Source organism: Bemisia tabaci, chromosome 3 (assembly GCF_918797505.1).
Source record: "Bemisia tabaci chromosome 3, PGI_BMITA_v3".
NCBI classification, from domain to species: Eukaryota; Metazoa; Arthropoda; class Insecta; order Hemiptera; family Aleyrodidae; genus Bemisia; species Bemisia tabaci.
This window is the reverse complement of record NC_092795.1, coordinates 42,397,611-42,414,946: the sequence shown is the minus strand read 5'-3', so window position 1 is coordinate 42,414,946 and position 17,336 is coordinate 42,397,611. Positions and strand designations below refer to the sequence as shown.

General features: G+C 36.3%; 1 protein-coding gene across 1 annotated transcript; it reads right to left on the bottom strand.

The window, feature by feature from the left end:
• Positions 1–1,487: 1,487 nt before the first annotated feature.
• On the bottom strand, positions 1,488–17,212 carry LOC109037563 (BTB (POZ) domain containing 9). The gene is made up of 10 exons (XM_019052299.2): positions 16,932–17,212; positions 13,689–13,890; positions 12,502–12,631; positions 11,631–11,861; positions 10,930–11,200; positions 10,202–10,433; positions 9,463–9,692; positions 8,202–8,391; positions 6,162–6,348; positions 1,488–4,977 (listed from the first exon to the last, which is right to left on the bottom strand). Exons 1-10 carry the CDS (start codon positions 16,936–16,938, stop codon positions 4,789–4,791), a joined length of 1,869 nt encoding a protein of 622 aa, XP_018907844.2. The 5' UTR covers positions 16,939–17,212; the 3' UTR covers positions 1,488–4,788.
• Between the last annotated feature and the right edge of the window lie 124 nt (positions 17,213–17,336).

Below are 17,336 nucleotides of genomic sequence, written 5' to 3'. Positions count from 1 at the left end.
ACATTCATTTTACGTCATGAAAAATTCTGCCACCGGTAAAATGTTAAAATGAAATTTATTGGGGGTCAACTGCAGCTCGGTTCCCTCTTTGAATGGATGGACTTTAATTTACATGAAGCATGAAATGTGCCATAAAAATTAAAAAAGCCGGCTGCCGGATAGGTCCTGGTCTGCAAGCACAACTTCAAAGTGTAACGGCCTCAACGATGGATCAGCGATCGGCGTCACCGCTGCTCACAGATTGGATCGTTGATCCATCGCTTTGTCTCAACGATGAAAACCGATTTTTCACCGGTGAAAATCGAAATACAGGTAGCTTCGGTGGCGACAACGGTGGCGACGGGGCGACGCGACGTTGCAAATTTCTCGTTTTGGACTATCATTGATTTGTACGCTTACGCTTCCTAATTATTATCCAGAGAAATGATAAGAATCATGCAAACTCGTTAAGTATTCTCTGAAAAATAGAAAGCAAAATAAATATTTAAAAATGTTGCCGTCAGGATAATTACGCATATTTATCATTTTGCTGAGGCTGCGAAATAGATTGTCTTTGCAAATTCTAGAAACTGACTGGTTAGCCCCTAGCCCCATGAAAGAATATGCAGAAATTTGCAGAAGGAGAAGGCGGTCTCATACCTTCAAATTACAAATGTGAACTCTTGCTGAACATTTTTTTTTACATGAATAAAACTATTTTAATGCCCACCTGCTATGAGACTGGCTACCTACTTTGCTAAATATGCACCAAATAAAAATTAATTTTAAATAAAATTACGATTTACAATTTTAATACAATAAAAAAAAAAAATTAAGTGTCGGAGTAAAACTATCTTTTGCAATCGCACAGACATAGTTCACTGTTTGGCAAGAACAAGGGAAAGAGCTCTATGGGAACCTTAGGCTTTGAAATAAAATTCAAAATTGTCTTTTGTACGTGCATGTATTGTGTATAAGTGCAAGACTAATCGATTTCTAGCAAAAATACCCTTTTCTAAAGTAGGTAGGTACTTCACATAGGTGTGACTGTAAATGTATACTACGGCTGTTGACGGACCACTTATTTTTAGATCATGGCTCTTCTGTAAAGGGGAGGCCATAACTCCTTCCTAGGCACATGATACTTCAGAAACGCTTCAGACAGTTCACTCTGAAATCTCATGGTCGGACAGGCGTTGGTGGATAGCATGCATCAGGTCAAAACAGGTGCAAACTTTTAGTTACTTACAGGTCAAAAAAAAATCGTAGGTCCGGTGAGTTAGTCTAGAAAAAACTGCAAAAATGAAGGAGATGAAGACAGAATTTGTCTCCTTTTTGTCCTGAAACTCAACGTTAGCTTAGATTTTTGACCCGATGAAAGTATTATATTTATTCATTACTATAGTTCCACCACAACCTTACTAGGTACCTACAGCAAGAATTACCTTGTGTAATACAGTTGGTCTGTATGGTGTTTTTTGCTAAAGTAGCCAAGTAAAAAAACGAAATAAGTTTTGATAAAAATAAATTTTTAATAACTTTCTTTTTGTTTCATTCTTACAGAAGCGTACATAGGTCAACTTAATAAAACTTTGGGCATGATCTTCAATTATTTTGAAAATACATATCTTTAAATTATTAAGGCCGAGTAATTCATCTGCGATTGTAGACACATATTCACGGTCAAGAGCAACAACAGAGGAAGGCGGAGGGCAACAACAGCGGAAGGCAGAGAGCAACAATTATTCCACGATGTTCAAGAAATGGCAACACTAAATAATCATATTGAGGACTATCTAAACTTATTCTGCGGTGTAGAGAATTTTTTTTCCTTCCGTTTTCCTCTTTCCTGCTCAAAAGTCATTCAGCAAGTTCTTGAATGGACTCATAGATTTAAGCGCAAAGAAAAGCCACTTGTACTTCATTAAACGGCAAGCAAAAGCCGTAAAAAACTAGTAGCAGGCATGCAAAAGAAAATGACACATTTTGTAACATCGTTGGTGGTATTGTGCGGCCCAAATAGAGAAAAATTCAATAATTTTTTCAAAAACTTTTGGCAGGATTTTCGTTTACTTAAGCAAGAAAATTAGAGGATTTTTTTTAGTCAAGAGAAAGTTTCTCAGCAATATTTATCACAAAAAGTTTTCTTTCAATAATACCCGTAATTATTGGCACAAACTGAACCCTCAAAATTGGCGCAGAGAAAACCGACATCCAGAAGAATAGAAAAATCTAAAAGATTCCTTGACAGAAAAAGAAAGAAAAGAGAGATTGCACAGAAAAAATGATTACTTTTAAAGATAAAATGAAGAAGGAACATATTGTTTTACTGGGAGAAGTCTATTCTGAAAAAAAAAGTTTACATCACATAGGGACACAAATAGTCAGCGCAAGCACAAGTCTCAGATTTAGTCACAGATAAAACAAGGGAGAGGAAAAACTTATTCGAAAGTCATTTAGTGTGCTGCGCTTGCCATTTTTATTGCGGAAATAAAAGGATGCCAACTTATAATTTCTCATCTCAATTTTCATCTGAACATAGAGATTCTCTGGCGTTAATATCAAATTTTGAAGTCAGCAGACTTTTAAGTACTCTTCAGCCTTAATCCTCAAAACGAGTTCACTCAAGAACTTGAAAATCTGGGGTATTTAAATACTTTTTGAGGCCGCACAATCCAAATTTAAATAGAAACTACAACCTACATACTACCGACTACCGACTAGTATACAAATCAATTACATAATATTAGGTATAAGGTTTCTACATGATCTACACTGGGGGTTCTTTTTTTCAGGTTACAGATGACTAATGAACTTTGGATTTTTCAAAGAGACCCGATCATGTTTAATACTAAGGGTGGTTTTCGTGCTAAAGCGTTTTTCAACATCAACAATAGTGGTATATGTGAATATCTTAGTTTCATACACTCAGCACCATTATCTTTTCCCATAGTTAAAATAACACAAAAGACTCTAACTTTCACTTAAATCTAGCTTTCAAATTAGAAAATATTTTTTTAATTTGATTTCATGCCACTATGATTTAGGGTTTTGTACTACTAAAATATGAAGGTGCCATATCAAACACAAGTAAGGCAGAGTTCATCTTAAAACTTGTATCCACTTATTTAAAATCATTCAAATGGAAATTAAACCTTGCAGATCTTGCTTTTCAAGCTATTCATTTTCAATATAAACTGAAAAGAAATCTTCGCACATTTTATCACGAAGTGAAGGACAAATATGGGTATTATATGAAGTGGCATTGATAACACTTCGAAATTCCAATTGTTGGAACTCTTCAACAGACAGTGCGTTTAACTCAGTAATTATTAGGAAGATTTAACTGCATGTTTAGGAATGCTTCATGAAAGGAAAATCAAAAAGTGTCAGTAACAGACCACCCTCAAAAATGGCACAACTTTCACAAAGTTAAGTTTAAGTACAATGAAAGACAGGAACAAAGAGGACTCAAAAATGAGGTTAACATTTTTTTTTTTACAACAGTAGTTCGTGACAATGACACAAGGTTAAAAAAACATAAAACATCAGGATACAATTGAGACTGAAATTTTACAGATAAAATAACGTTCTAAGCTGGTTACCTCACCATTTTCAATTGGTGAAACAAATATTAAATAAACAGAGGAAAGTTGAAGATAAAAACCTGAAAACTACAAATTGAAATAAACATCTATTTTACCAAAAATTGAGTATTCAGGGTTTTTTTTTTTTATTATTATTTCTTATGCTCAGGGTTAGCGCGTTTGCAGTCAAAAAGTAAGGAGGTGAAAACTAATAATTGGCTTCAGTTATTGAGACAATAAGGCCAAAATATAAAATACCGCCAAAGATAAAATATTTTTCAAATACTGGAATCACAATATAGTGATGATTTGTAATTCACCAATTGATGATGGCTGAAATAGAACAGATAGAACATTTCCATTTGTTTTTTGCAATTTTAGCCTGTTGTGCTAAGTTATATGTCTTTTCCTTCTTCTTTAAAATTTGATAATGCAGAACTCACAACACGACCAAGACTATAAAAAGAAAGAAATATCCAGTGAATCTTTACCATCTTCATAATCTTCATCTAGTGAAGGTTCAGGGAATGTACAAGATGAGAAAAATCAAGAAAGATGATTATTCTTATTCCATTCACACTGCCAGATAGCTAGTGTGACTTGGCTCATGGTGGCATCTAATTATAATTATTAAGTCAAAGCAATCTGGCTACAAAAAATCGTACATTAATTGATGTCAGTCCAGGATGTTTGATAACAACAATGAACTCCTAACAGAAGTAAACAATTTTTGGCTAATGTTTTTTTGGGATTCATTAGTTCCTATTTCAATGCATATAATTTCATTCTGGTTAAAATTGACGACATCATTTTGCTGGGGCTATTTTATGGAATTTAGCGATAATTTGTTTTTTGATACAGCAACCTCTCCATATTACATGTAAATGATTAAGAATACAAAAATGAAAAATTACAAAAATTCGAATTCGGGAGGAATATCTTGTCTGGTTTGGTGAGTTCTGCACATTTACTATTATTGTTGACAATGATTGAAAGCAACTTATTGCCAGAAGTTGATAATAAAAATGGAGAAACTGACTTAATTGTGGCTGTAGATTGTTTTTTTACACATAAATTACATGCACACATGCTAAAAGGTAGAGGATATAACAAAGTCTCATAAAGATTTTAATAGTGAAGCAATGCGGCATAAGTAGTTCGGTTATTAGACAATTCAATTTCTAGTTTCATACTTAGCCTAATTGAATTGATTGTTCGCATTTTAAGAGGATGTAGATGGGTTCATGACACTGTTGTTCAGTTGATTGTTAGCTGCTTGATCTACCTGAAGATTAACCGTTGCATTGTTTTGAATGTCTCTAGGGGATACATTACTGTACATACCAGCAGCACTGTTGGAACTTTTGTCTGCAGTTTGAGCTGGACATTCAACATGGACGCAATGAAATACCTGCAAATATTGATGAGATTAGAAAAGATAGAAAACTGCTTACCAGCAAGGACTGGTACATATAAACTTATTTTCATAATGAGCACTTATTGCAGAACCATAAAGGATAGCAAAGGATCTACATAAAAAAACATGAGTCTAAAAAATGTAAAAATAAGGAAATACAAAGTGTACCAAACTTTCACAGATCCATTAAAGTACAATGAATAAAAATAATAGAGATCTAGAGGAGTGACTTGATCTTATCACTGCTCTAATGTTACAGGTTCAAACTATATATTCAAATAATGCGTGATTAATACTGTAATATTAAGCGACAGGCATAAAATACTGTGCCAGAAATTCCCCCTCGGCTCGCTGGACCACACCGGCTCAGCCGAGATGCACCCCTCCCTGCTCTGCTACATTCTTTGCCAGTCGCTGGATAGTCTCCTTTGTTCCTCTGACCCACTTTCCATCATCACACTGCAGCCGGCTGCAGCCACTAGAACTGAACCAAATTAGGCAGCATTGGCCTATGGTTCCAGTTCATCCCTCTCATTACTTTATGTGAGAACAGCAGCAGCGGATTATGGAGGTTCCTCTTAGAGAGTTTCCCCCCCTTTCGAACTTTGTGGAATTTGTCCAGACCTATGGGGCGTGTCACACGGTGACGAGCGGTAATTGATCTGGAACTTTCTAGAATTTACTTGAAGTATTATTGAAAGGAATATGGCTTGGAAGGTAAGCCACAATCACATACGAGGCAAGTGATGGTGGTCCGGGAGACAAAACCTTTTGGCTATTCGTGCATGACACGCAAAGCACACTCAGAAGTGCTAGTAATGTAATAAAAAAAGTTGCAGGTAAAAGAGTAAACACTTGTTGAAAAGTTGATAGGCTTCTCAAAAATTGTGTTATTTAGTCCATGCAGGAATATGGATCTGCAGTGTATATTTGAACCCCTCTCAACTGATATGGGTTACGGTGAGAATTCCCACTGCAATCTTAATGACTATTATAACCCTGCGTAGACTGGCTTGTGCTATTCTCTCAGCTAACAATCCTTAATTGCTTCTTCTTTCAATTATGGAAGCTGCTTTTAAATTTCTAGTCTTCAATTTTAGAATTTTTGGTGATATTATATTATTATTAAGTAAGTTTAGTTTTTCTGCTGATTTTGCTAATAAGAAAAAAACACTTACTTCATTAGCTGTATTGTGGGTTCCAACAATTTTAATGAATACAACAGGTCGTGCTGGAAACCTGAGAACCTGCCATGAGCGGCACTCTTCATGTGTTTTGTCAGCGACCATTTCCCACTCCCAATTGTTAACAGAAACCTCTACGAAGTATCGATAGCTACGATCATCACAGTCCCACAGTAACAGTCTGGAAAATATAAATGTAAAGTAAGTATTGAGTACATCGGTCATATCAATGGTAAGCACATAAAATTGCTCTTTATTTACAAAAATATAAAACTTAGGATTTTAAATTTTCAAAAGGATACACCAAAATTTTGGGTGGATGATATAGATATAGATTAGGGCGTGCGCTCTTGCTAATGAACTTGACGGTTTGGACTTTTTTGCAGTTTCGGTTGGAGCTTTTGCCAGTGACTGTCTCGGGCGGCTCACTCTTGATTGACTCACTCTATCTTGTTCAACTTGTTAACCAGTGGCGTAACGGACTTCCGCTGGGCCCCCCTGCAAAATTTTTTCTAGGGGCCCCCCATGTCGATATAATTCCAAAATTATCCCCCCTCTCCCTCCCTCACCCCTTCCCGTTTTTTCTTTTATGGTCTAGGCCCGCAGCACGAAAATTTTTGAGAAAATCAGCCTTAACCACCAAAAAATCAAAATGGCAGTATAGCTTATATCTTTTTACCTTTAGGTAGGTATTGTATGTGAAGGATTTAGCCTACTTTTACATTATGTTCTGAGGTGGAATTTGATTCACTTGAATGTTTGCGCAAATAAATAAATTTAAAAAAAAAATAGAAACGTAAAAGTACCCGATTAAATGGAGTTCCTAAAAGATCAAGGATCTAAAGGAAGTCGGAGGCTCAGCCCAGGCCCAAGAATCAAAGGGCCCGTGGAATTTGATTCACTTGCATGTTTGCGCAAATAAATAAATTTAAAAAAAAAAAAATAAAAACGTAAAAGTACCCGATTAAATGGAGTTCCTAAAGGATCAAGGATCTAAAGGAAGTCGGAGGCTCAGCCCAGGCCCAAGAATCAAAGGGCCCCCAAAACTTTTAGATTCTTGGGCCTCCCAAAATCCGAAATACGAAAAGTGACAAAAGAAGAGAAAATTATTTAGGAATCATTGAGTGGACATGGGGAGGTAGGGGCCCTCCAGTAAACAAAAAGTTAGGAACAGCCCAAGAGAAGTACAAAAAACCCCGAGCTATAACAATAAAAATCAGAGGAAGAAGCCCCATCTCGGCAAGTAAAGGCCCAAAGTTTGAAACCACAGCTGAGCATCAAAGAGAGAGAGAGGAAAAATTCGGGCGGCCGAGGGCCCCCTAGGCGCCTGGGCCCCCCTGCATAGCAGGGTCTGCGGGGGCGCCCGTTACGCCACTGTTGTTAACTATTTCTTGTTTAACTTTTTCTTTTCACACTCATGTTAGCATTTTCCTTTCTTTTTCTTTTGTAATGTTATCTAGTCTAAGTTATGATTATTTTATGTTACTTATCTATTGGTTATTGGGTTCCAGACCCACATATTAGATATTGGATTTTCTTTTTGTGTTAATAAGATATGTTTTGGGGCCCCTGTGGCCCTGTATATCTTTGTATAAGTTGTTTTTGAAATAAATAAATAAATAAATAAAATATACAAATGTATTATGAAACTTTTAAACAAATAATTACTCTCTCATTGGTGGTCTTACTTGGAATTTCTTTAATACAAACAAAATTAACAGAACACTTGCATTTATTTCATCATTAGACTACTTTGGAAACAGACTTCAATTCTCATAAAGCGCAACACCTGAATCCATGTGAAGATTGATCATTATGACTGTTACTTTCCCTTTTTACTCAGTAAACTAAAGTTATAAGAGCTTTTTTTGAAGTTGGTGAACATGAAGATGGACTTGAAAGGCTAGCTTGCAGTTGGGTCGACTGAACACAAAATTAACAAGAAACCAAAATAAAAGCTAAGCTTCAGTGTGTGCTGAATTAACATGATGGAACAGAAAGCTGGAAGTAGAGGAATTTGCACACTAAAATTACCTTATGGAATCTATCATGTACGGCTGTCCCAACTGTACAGTAATGGCACCACTCCCAAGTTGATGACATGTATAGCCAGAATCCCAATCATACAAAGTGGTGTTTCCATCTAGAAGAGCGTTTCGAGACCTACTCACACCTTCAATGACACTTGCGCTGTACGCACTTGTTGCAACATTTTCTTTGGGAACTGTAAGGAAAAAAATCCAAAATCATCATGCATGCACAAATGAGTTGTCAATGATTATGTAGGTCTGCAAATGTGATGTTAGGTCATGTATGTAGTCTGAGATGGCTTGATCTGTTGCTAATTGATTTATAGCGCTGGGTTCAGGAGGAATAAAGATAGAAATAGAGAAACCAATCGCTGATTGCTAGCAATAGCTTGTTAACTTCATATTTTGTGCCTCGGGGTTGGTCTTGCTTAAGTACAAAAAGAACAAGGACAGTATGGGAATAGAAAAATTATAGAAGGAGAATGTTTTTTTTTTAGAAAAATTCTGATTTTCAAAAGAATCCTGAAATAACCGAATTTGTTTGACTTTGCCCTCAAAGTCAGCACTTAAATAAACAAAGGAATCTATATTGTGATTGACAGGACCAAAAATTTGCAGGTCTATGCTATTGATATCTATAAGTTTTCAATTTTAATTTTGACTTTAAGTGAAAAGATTCCACTTATAGAGAGAGCCAGAAATTCTAGCTGATAATGCATTTATTGTTTTGAATGAATGAGGGAAAAATTTAAAATATGAAATAAATGCAGAGTTACAAAAAGTTGTGCATAGTTTTCTGTCTTATTTTCTGACCTAGCATTTGATTTTATCAGTAAATTGAGGAGTTTCAAATGCCTGACAACGAATAAAAACAGACTAATAGGCCACTGACATGGGATTCTTTCTCTGGACGTCTTGAGTAAGTAATCCTGATGCAATTGGAACTGGGTCAATAGTAGCTTTCAGTAACTCTTGTCTACGAGACAATGCAAAGACAATTTTTTTAATGAGGGGACTAATGGTATAGGTATGTATTATCGGCAAGCAGGCTCCTGGTTGCACAATATGCCCTCTGGGGCGTACACCAGCTGGTTTAGTATTCCATTTTCATGGTCTGATAACCAATGCTTGTGAACTATATGAAGAAAAACTGAAAAACCGATTCATGGTAAGGCTCAGTTCTAGTAAATAAAAAAAAAAAAAATGACGCTAAATTATATTTGAATTTTTGGATTTTCAAATTGAAAGAGTTTGCTAAATCTTACCAACTAGTCCTTTCTCTACAGCTAGAGGTTTGTTTGTATACATGACTTCAAACGACACTACATGAAAAACTTTGTTCACAGTGTTGTTAGTCCCTACTATCCTGATGAACTTGACAACTCGTGGCTTGAAGTACAAAAATTGCCAAGATCGGCAATAGTAATTTGTATGGTCCACAATTCGCACCCAGTTCCTTCTGTCCATTGAAACTTCAATATAATATGAATAGGACCTGGAAAAAGAAAAAAAAAATGACTGCACAAAAAACCAAAAACGACCCATGTGCAGAAATGATAAAGCTCCTAAAAATTGCCTTGAAAAGTCATGAGTATTAAAACACGATTTTGGTCAAAGAAGTCAAAAAAAGTTGTTCTACGCAAAAAGGAGACTTTTCTACTTTTCTAGGATTTTTTTTTAAATCAATCAAATTGACCAAAATTTCATTGTTGTGCATAATCGTCAACCTCAAAATCCAAAAAGAATAGGGAAAAAAACTGCACATTCAGATCATTACAGCATTGGCGGTAAGAGTGAATTAATCGTTTAAATGCCCGTGTTTAATGCCGTGTTTTAATCGTGTTTATTGTACTCAAAGAGTCATTTTCCCAAAATTGGCCTTATTCCACCAAGGTCCTACGTTTGGTTGTGCAAATGCCAAGTTTTAAACTTCTGTAGAATCTATCAATGCTAAGCAACTGTTCAATGAGGCTGCAAACCATTCACAAGGTTTGTCGATAGTACCTGCAATCTCTGTCCCACAGTAACATTTTTATGTGATTGATGATCGACTGTCGGCCAAGTTGAATTAGAATGCCATGATCCTGCACATCATCCTTGAGATCGCTAATGGTGTGACGTGTGAAGCCTCGTTCCATGTCATAGTTGTGGCTATCTCCATCAAGAAGAGCTGAGCGCATTTCTCCCAATTCAACCTGAGAGCCCAGGCTTGGACTGGCCATGTTGACTTCTGGAACTGCAAAAAAAAATGTTGAGTCATGCAGTTAGCACAGCTGTTTTTGACATGACACTCCTAGGATTAAACATTATAATTCATTGTGCAAATGTATCTTTCAAAAGCTTGGAAATCAATTTTTTCTATTTTTACACTTGGACAGACTATTCATTGAGCTGATAAAAAATTAAAAATTTGAAGACACTAATATGTCGAGGGGCGATGAAGAAAAGCACAACTGATACAAAGTGGTCCTTCAATATTAACTTTTTAATAGTATGAACTCAACGTTATAACTTTTAAAAATATTAACTTTAAAAAAATAAAAACAATTATTCATTATCATCAACTCCTTTTAGCTTCATGTCCTATTTCACCCCTAAAATGTCTGTTGGGACCACATTTTGACCTTTTTTCACTTGAATTTGCTGCTTGGAAATGGTATATTCCTACACTTTAATTAATTACAGAGTCAATTTTTTTCTGTTTTAAGTTGGTTGGTTAAAGGGGTACTTACTCAGGCAACCTCGATAATTAATAGAATTTTCCTTTGAAGATGTTTGGAGAAGAATGGCATCTAGAAGATTGTCTGGCGAGACAAGTTTAGTTGGTCTGACGATTGTTAGAAGTTCTGTTAGAGACATTAAGGGAAGTCTTACAGCTGACAAAACATCCTGCATACTACTTTCACCGACTGAGTTGTATCGAGCCCAATCGCAGACAGCTTTGAAAATGTCCTTCTCTTCCGCATAAAATGAGTCTTTTTCTATAATTTCTTTCAAACCAGCCTAAAAAATAATACAGGTCAGTTATGCTTCCACATTTATAGGGAGTTCGAAAGCCTTCCCTTCAGGAGATTTAAAATGCATAATTTTTTAATGCCAAAATTGAGCATTTTGAACGTGTTTAGAAATTTTTGATGTACTCGGAGCGAAGAATCTATTTTCAATAGCAAGAAACTAGAAAGGTCTATTTGCAATAGACCAAGGAACATTATGCCACTCATGGTGTATCTCAGATATTTTTGATGTACTCATAGTAATTTTCATGCAATATTACCGATAAGGTTCACTTAATTTGCTGTATCTTTTGAGTGCAAAAGACACATCCTCTTAAAAATAAATATTTCAAGGTGACTCATGGTTAGGCCAGATGTCCAAATGGGCCAATAATCCAAGCATGACAAGAAAACTGGAGAGAAAAATTGGCACTACTTACTGCAGAAAGTTGCAAGAATGACTCCTCCTGAATGATGACAGAAGCTTGCGAGTCTAGGAAGGAGGACACAACTTTACTCAAATACTGAAGTTGATACAGCCGAGCTGCATCATAGATATTACAAGCATTATGAACAGTCAATGTCTGACACAGATAGTCAGAGATGGCAGCTTCTAGATCCGTAAACCCATATAAATGAGCAAGACCAAGAATATCTAAAATGACATCCTCCTGAAACAAATGAGGTTATTCAGTTGTCAATCTAAAGAAGGAATTAAATCCAGTTTTTTAAACCAGACGATTTGGAACCTCGATTTAAGCCTTGTATTATGAACAAAAAGTCTTGACAGTCACACAGTCTTGGGTATCACATAATTCTGGTGTGTAAAATCTTTTTTTGCACTGAGATTCTAATTTATCTTACATTCTTAAATCAAAGCATTCATCGATTTTTAAAAAATTAGAATAGTACTTCATTTAGAATTGAACTACAAGTACCTGTTTCTTCCAACTCAGATTTTTGAACTGCTACAATAAATGCCAAGTGAATTTTTGTACTTTTAGACTGTGACAGATGATCCACCATCTTGATTCTTGCATTTACTTTCAATGCTAAACTGACTTTACTTGATCTTCTGTCACAGTCTAAAAGTGGGCAAACTTATTTGGTTTCGGCTGGAACTTCAAATTATCATTTCTTCAGTTAGGTTTGATAAGTATATATGCTTTCATACTTATAGAGCGTGGGTAAAATACAACTCTTCACAGAGGTATCAATCACTTAATATTGAGTTTTTTTGAAAAGATTCTTTCAGTATGAGCGATCACAAATGGTGTCTAATAATAGAAAAATTGCAAATTTTCAACTCACCTTGACAGAGCCAAGAGACATACATCCAGTATAGATATATTTGAGAAGAGCTTTGAAGGCTGGTATAGTTGTTCCTTTGAGTTCAATCATTGACTGTTTTGACTCTTTCATCCCACCGAACAGGAGAGCTCTGGGGGCAAAAAAAAAGGTCTTTCCATTAACAATTTACCAGATTGTCTATGAGTGCAGGTTTGAGAAGAGAAGAGAGGACCTGAAGGAGGACTGCCTTTTCTGCTTTTTATTAGGGTGTAAGAAAAAAGACAATGAGAGTTATCAGTCATTGTTAGTGAAAAGTGACCTCTGAATTAGTCATAATGGTCTGCTCGAATCGGCTTGTAGATATGACCATAGATACAGCCAGGCTTTAGGCCCTACCTCTCCTTCTTTAATAAGAAGAAAAAAAGTAACATTTGTAACTTACTTAATCTTAAAAATTGTTGTATCAAAAGAGTCTTGAGCCTTTGTGTCCTCTTGTAGTTAGTGGAGGATACCTTAGACCCACTTGCAGGGATGCCATATCGTCACCTTCCAATCAAAATATTACAAGCGCCATGCGACATTTCAAAATTTCCACTGTCATTTTATTTTTTTACTGAGAAAGTGTTGGTTGAATCTGTTAGAAAATTTCACTGAATTTTATCGGCAGCACAAAGAAAATTCAGTGAAATTTTTGGACAGCTTCGTTGAGTATTTCTCTGTGAAAAAATATAATGGCGGCAAAAATTTTTAAACGCTGCATGGAGCTTGTGATACTTTGGCCGGAAAATGACGATATGTCATCAGCAGGGGAAGGGAGGAGCAATACATTATAAAGCAAGGGCAGAAATTTTGTAGGCCAAATGCTGCATATGAGTTTCAGAATTTCTGCTATACTTAGGAAGATTCTTGCCTAATGTTGCCGTGCTAAGGAAAAACGCTGTATAAACATTCCAGAGTTGCCAAATCTCCCTGGATAAAACATGTATTTTTGACGAAGTTTATGCATATTTTTCCTTGAAACTTTCAGATATTTTAGATTATGTTACGTATAAAATTGTGTGAGAATTTTGGAGACCAACATACACAAGTTTCTCAGTAAATTTGGGTTTTATGGAAGTAAATTTGGCAACATCTGAAGGCTCATACGGCGTTTTCACTTAGCACAGGAGAATGGCACTTGAGGGTAAAATGAAAATGACAGCACTTACCGAAAATATTCGCTGCGGCTGGCTAAAATAACCTTATGAGCATGGAAAGGCTCGCTTTCAACGAGAAGAATAACATCACTGTATTCATTGTCTAAGTACAGAGCGCCAATGTGCTCAGAGAGATGATTCACATGCTCTATTTCACCCTTCGGATGACCATTTTGACTTAAATGGTGATTGCTGCTCATTTCTTCTGTGTAATCTGAAATCAGCATAAGAAACCATGAAAATCACTTTTAAGGGGTCCATAAATGGACGTATTTCTGCTAAAAGGAACTATGTGCATAGGGTTTACAAGGGCCATAGTTCCTTTAAGCATAAATATGTCCAAATGAAAATCAAATATGAAAGAATGATTTGACTAGAAGCATTCTTCTTCCCTTTCTAATGTTTATTCCGTGTCTTTTCTTTCTGTATTTTAGGTGTTGCCCTTTTCTCAGCCCCCAACACAACTGAATCATTTGCCCATGAGTTGCAATAGCTAAGGGTAAATCTGTTCCATTCAATAACTTAAAGTTTATCAGCAATGTCAAAAGTAACATTGTGTGACAGCAAGTGATTTTAAAAGTAATCTCTTAGAGCTGATGTCATGCATGGAGGGATAATTTCCGCCAATTATTTAAATTAGTGGAATAGTTTCGTTCTTTGGTTTAAGAATGGTGAAATCCTGATAATTTCAAAACATGATGAGGTAGCCAATTTGTGACATCCAGCAGTGACAGTTTGTAGCAGCAGCTCCCCGATTGAGCGTTTTTGCAGGCAAAGACCCCCTACGATGTGCAGGCGATCACAGAGCGGGAGTAGCTGGTGGAGCGTGCGTGCAGCTCGCTCGGACTCCATGATTCTGCTCTGTTGCTCTCTCCTCTCCCCTACTCTTTGCTCCTAATGGCGCCAAGCACAAATTTCACTCGCGGAGAAAAATTAAACTGCTCAGCTCAGGGAATTGGCATTTTTGATTGAGATTAAACTTCTAAACGAGTCCAACCCAAGTCAACCAGGGTAATTCTCAAAATACTTTGGCAAGATATTTTTCTGATATAATTTAAGGATATAATATAATTATTGACATAATTATTATGATATAATTTATTTAAGGATTGAGGATGGAGAATCTTTAGAATTTATGGAGAAATCACAAGCTTGTGTGGGGGCCCCAGCGTTCTGAGGCATTGAAATTAATCTTAAACGTACCTATTTACATTTTGAATTTTGGTGGAAAATACGGGGGGGAGGGGGGCTTTAATTTATATCTGAGCCATGTATGTTTGATTAGAGGATTTACTTATTGCTAAATAGGCAGAGGATGCCAGATGATAAGGGATGAGTTTGAGGATTGTATGCGCACAAGGTATAAATGTTTTCAGGATAAAGCTATGGCAGCTAAAAACTAAGATAGCATCCTTCCTTCCTTATTGGAATCAGGCGTAGATCTCAGGAAAAATTTAAAAAATAAAAGGAGGCTATCTACGTGTGGGAGAAACACACAAGTTACTTAGAGTAAGAGTTAAATTTTAGGTAAAAAAGATGTGTAGTTGGTCGGTAAAGACGCAGAGTTGTACTTACGTATTTGCCAGGCTGTGTACATGCATGCAGCACCCACTGCAGCCTCCTCCGGAGAATACTATCGGTGCTTAATATTATCTCAAAAATGCTTCAGATGTCAAATTTTGAAATCATCCATGTTGTGAATAGGTACCTATCTATTAATTATACCTGTATCTTTCCCTCTGCTTTATGCTGCTTATTAGTACATTCTGTGCGCATTGGGGGAACTAGTTGAGAGGAGGAAGGGGGGGGGGGATAAATCTTACCCTCACATCTGACTTAATTCCTAAGAAATATGAGGGATTTTGCTAAGTTAGCTGTGTTGCCAGACTTTCATTGTGGAAATTATAATTGTACCAAAAATATTTCCATGTAAAGATGAACCATCAAGCTAAAACTTTAACTAAACATTCGCACAAATTTATCAATTTCTTTTTGTGGCACAATGGCACAACTTCTGGAAACTTCCTGTTAATAGGTAAATACGAGGCACTTAGCACATTTCTTGAAAAATTTGCTAAAACAATATCTTACCGACCAACTACACATCTTTTTTACCTAAAATTTAACTCTTACTCTAAGTAACTTGTGTGTTTCTCCCACACGTAGATAGCCTCCTTTTATTTTTTAAATTTTTCCTGAGATCTACGCCTGATTCCAATAAGGAAGGAAGGATGCTATCTTAGTTTTTAGCTGCCATAGCTTTATCCTGAAAACATTTATACCTTGTGCGCATACAATCCTCAAACTCATCCCTTATCATCTGGCATCCTCTGCCTATTTAGCAATAAGTAAATCCTCTAATCATCAAACATACATGGCTCAGATATAAATTAAAGCCCCCCTCCCCCCCGTATTTTCCACCAAAATTCAAAATGTAAATAGGTACGTTTAAGATTAATTTCAATGCCTCAGAACGCTGGGGCCCCCACACAAGCTTGTGATTTCTCCATAAATTCTAAAGATTCTCCATCCTCAATCCTTAAATAAATTATATCATAATAATTATGTCAATAATTATATTATATCCTTAAATTATATCAGAAAAATATCTTGCCAAAGTATTTTGAGAATTACGAGCTGGGTGGGGTAGGGAGGCGGCGGACGATAGGATGGGTTAGAGTAGGTATTGGGAAGAGAGTGCTCGAACTGCCCTGAGTTCCCGTCGCGCGACGCAGCCATCTTGCCTGCACATCGTAGGGGGTCTTTGCCTGCAAAAAGTAAACATCGCAGCTCCCCAGCCAATGACAGTTTCACCCGAGAAAGATAGCACACTATGAACTTAAAAATTTGCAGCGCTGACTATCATCACTAGTTTTAATGCCATCGGTAACAAGCTCAATGCAGAATTAATGTGATATGCTGTTCAATAGTTGTATACGAAGTCAAGAGCTACTAGATAACTTATGATAAAATGATGCAACAGCGACAACAACGGTATCGCCTTATTCACCCACCAATTAATTATTTCCATCGAATTCTCAGGCAATAGCTACTAGTAGATTACCTTACGAATAGTATAAAATTATGTTTCATTTTGAGAGTAAAGCCATGGTGAAACACTGTCCGTCGTACAAAGAATTTAGAATGAGGTTAGAACACGGAGGAGAAATTTCATCAATGACTTCAGTATTCAAACTGGGGGAAATAATAAAAACGTAGGGTAAGGGCTAGAGACAGCGGATTATTTCAATTTACCTGACATTCATTCAATTAAAGGTGACAGGAGCGGGGTATGACTGCTGAGAGCAATCAAAACACAGAGGTGGAAAATGGAACTGCATGAATTACATAATGAAGCAAAGGGAAGTTGTAAAAAATCGTATGACAGCACAATTGGTCAAACTGTTTGTCTCTGTCAAAGAGATAAGCGATCCTAAAACGAATTCCACGACTAAAATTCTCTAATTCCACCTCATCTTGATCATCTTGTTCTTATCAATCACAAACACCAAAAATTTCGACGCAAAACAAAACACGTAAAAAAAAGCCATTGCAATCTACGTGACGTCAAGAGTGTAAATAACCAATAACGTCGTCTTTTCATAGCATCCACGTTTTTACACTCTTATCATTGGCTGATGCTTTGATGACGTCATTAAA

Excerpts from the sequence above, each read along its gene's own strand:
- LOC109037563 (XM_019052299.2), bottom strand. Across the intron at positions 11,862-12,501 it reads TGTCTCTTGGCTCTGTCAAG|GAGGATGTCATTTTAGATAT; the intron begins GTGAGTTGAAAA and ends CATTTGTTTCAG. Across the intron at positions 4,978-6,161 it reads CCCACAATACAGCTAATGAA|GTATTTCATTGCGTCCATGT; the intron begins GTAAGTGTTTTT and ends CAATATTTGCAG.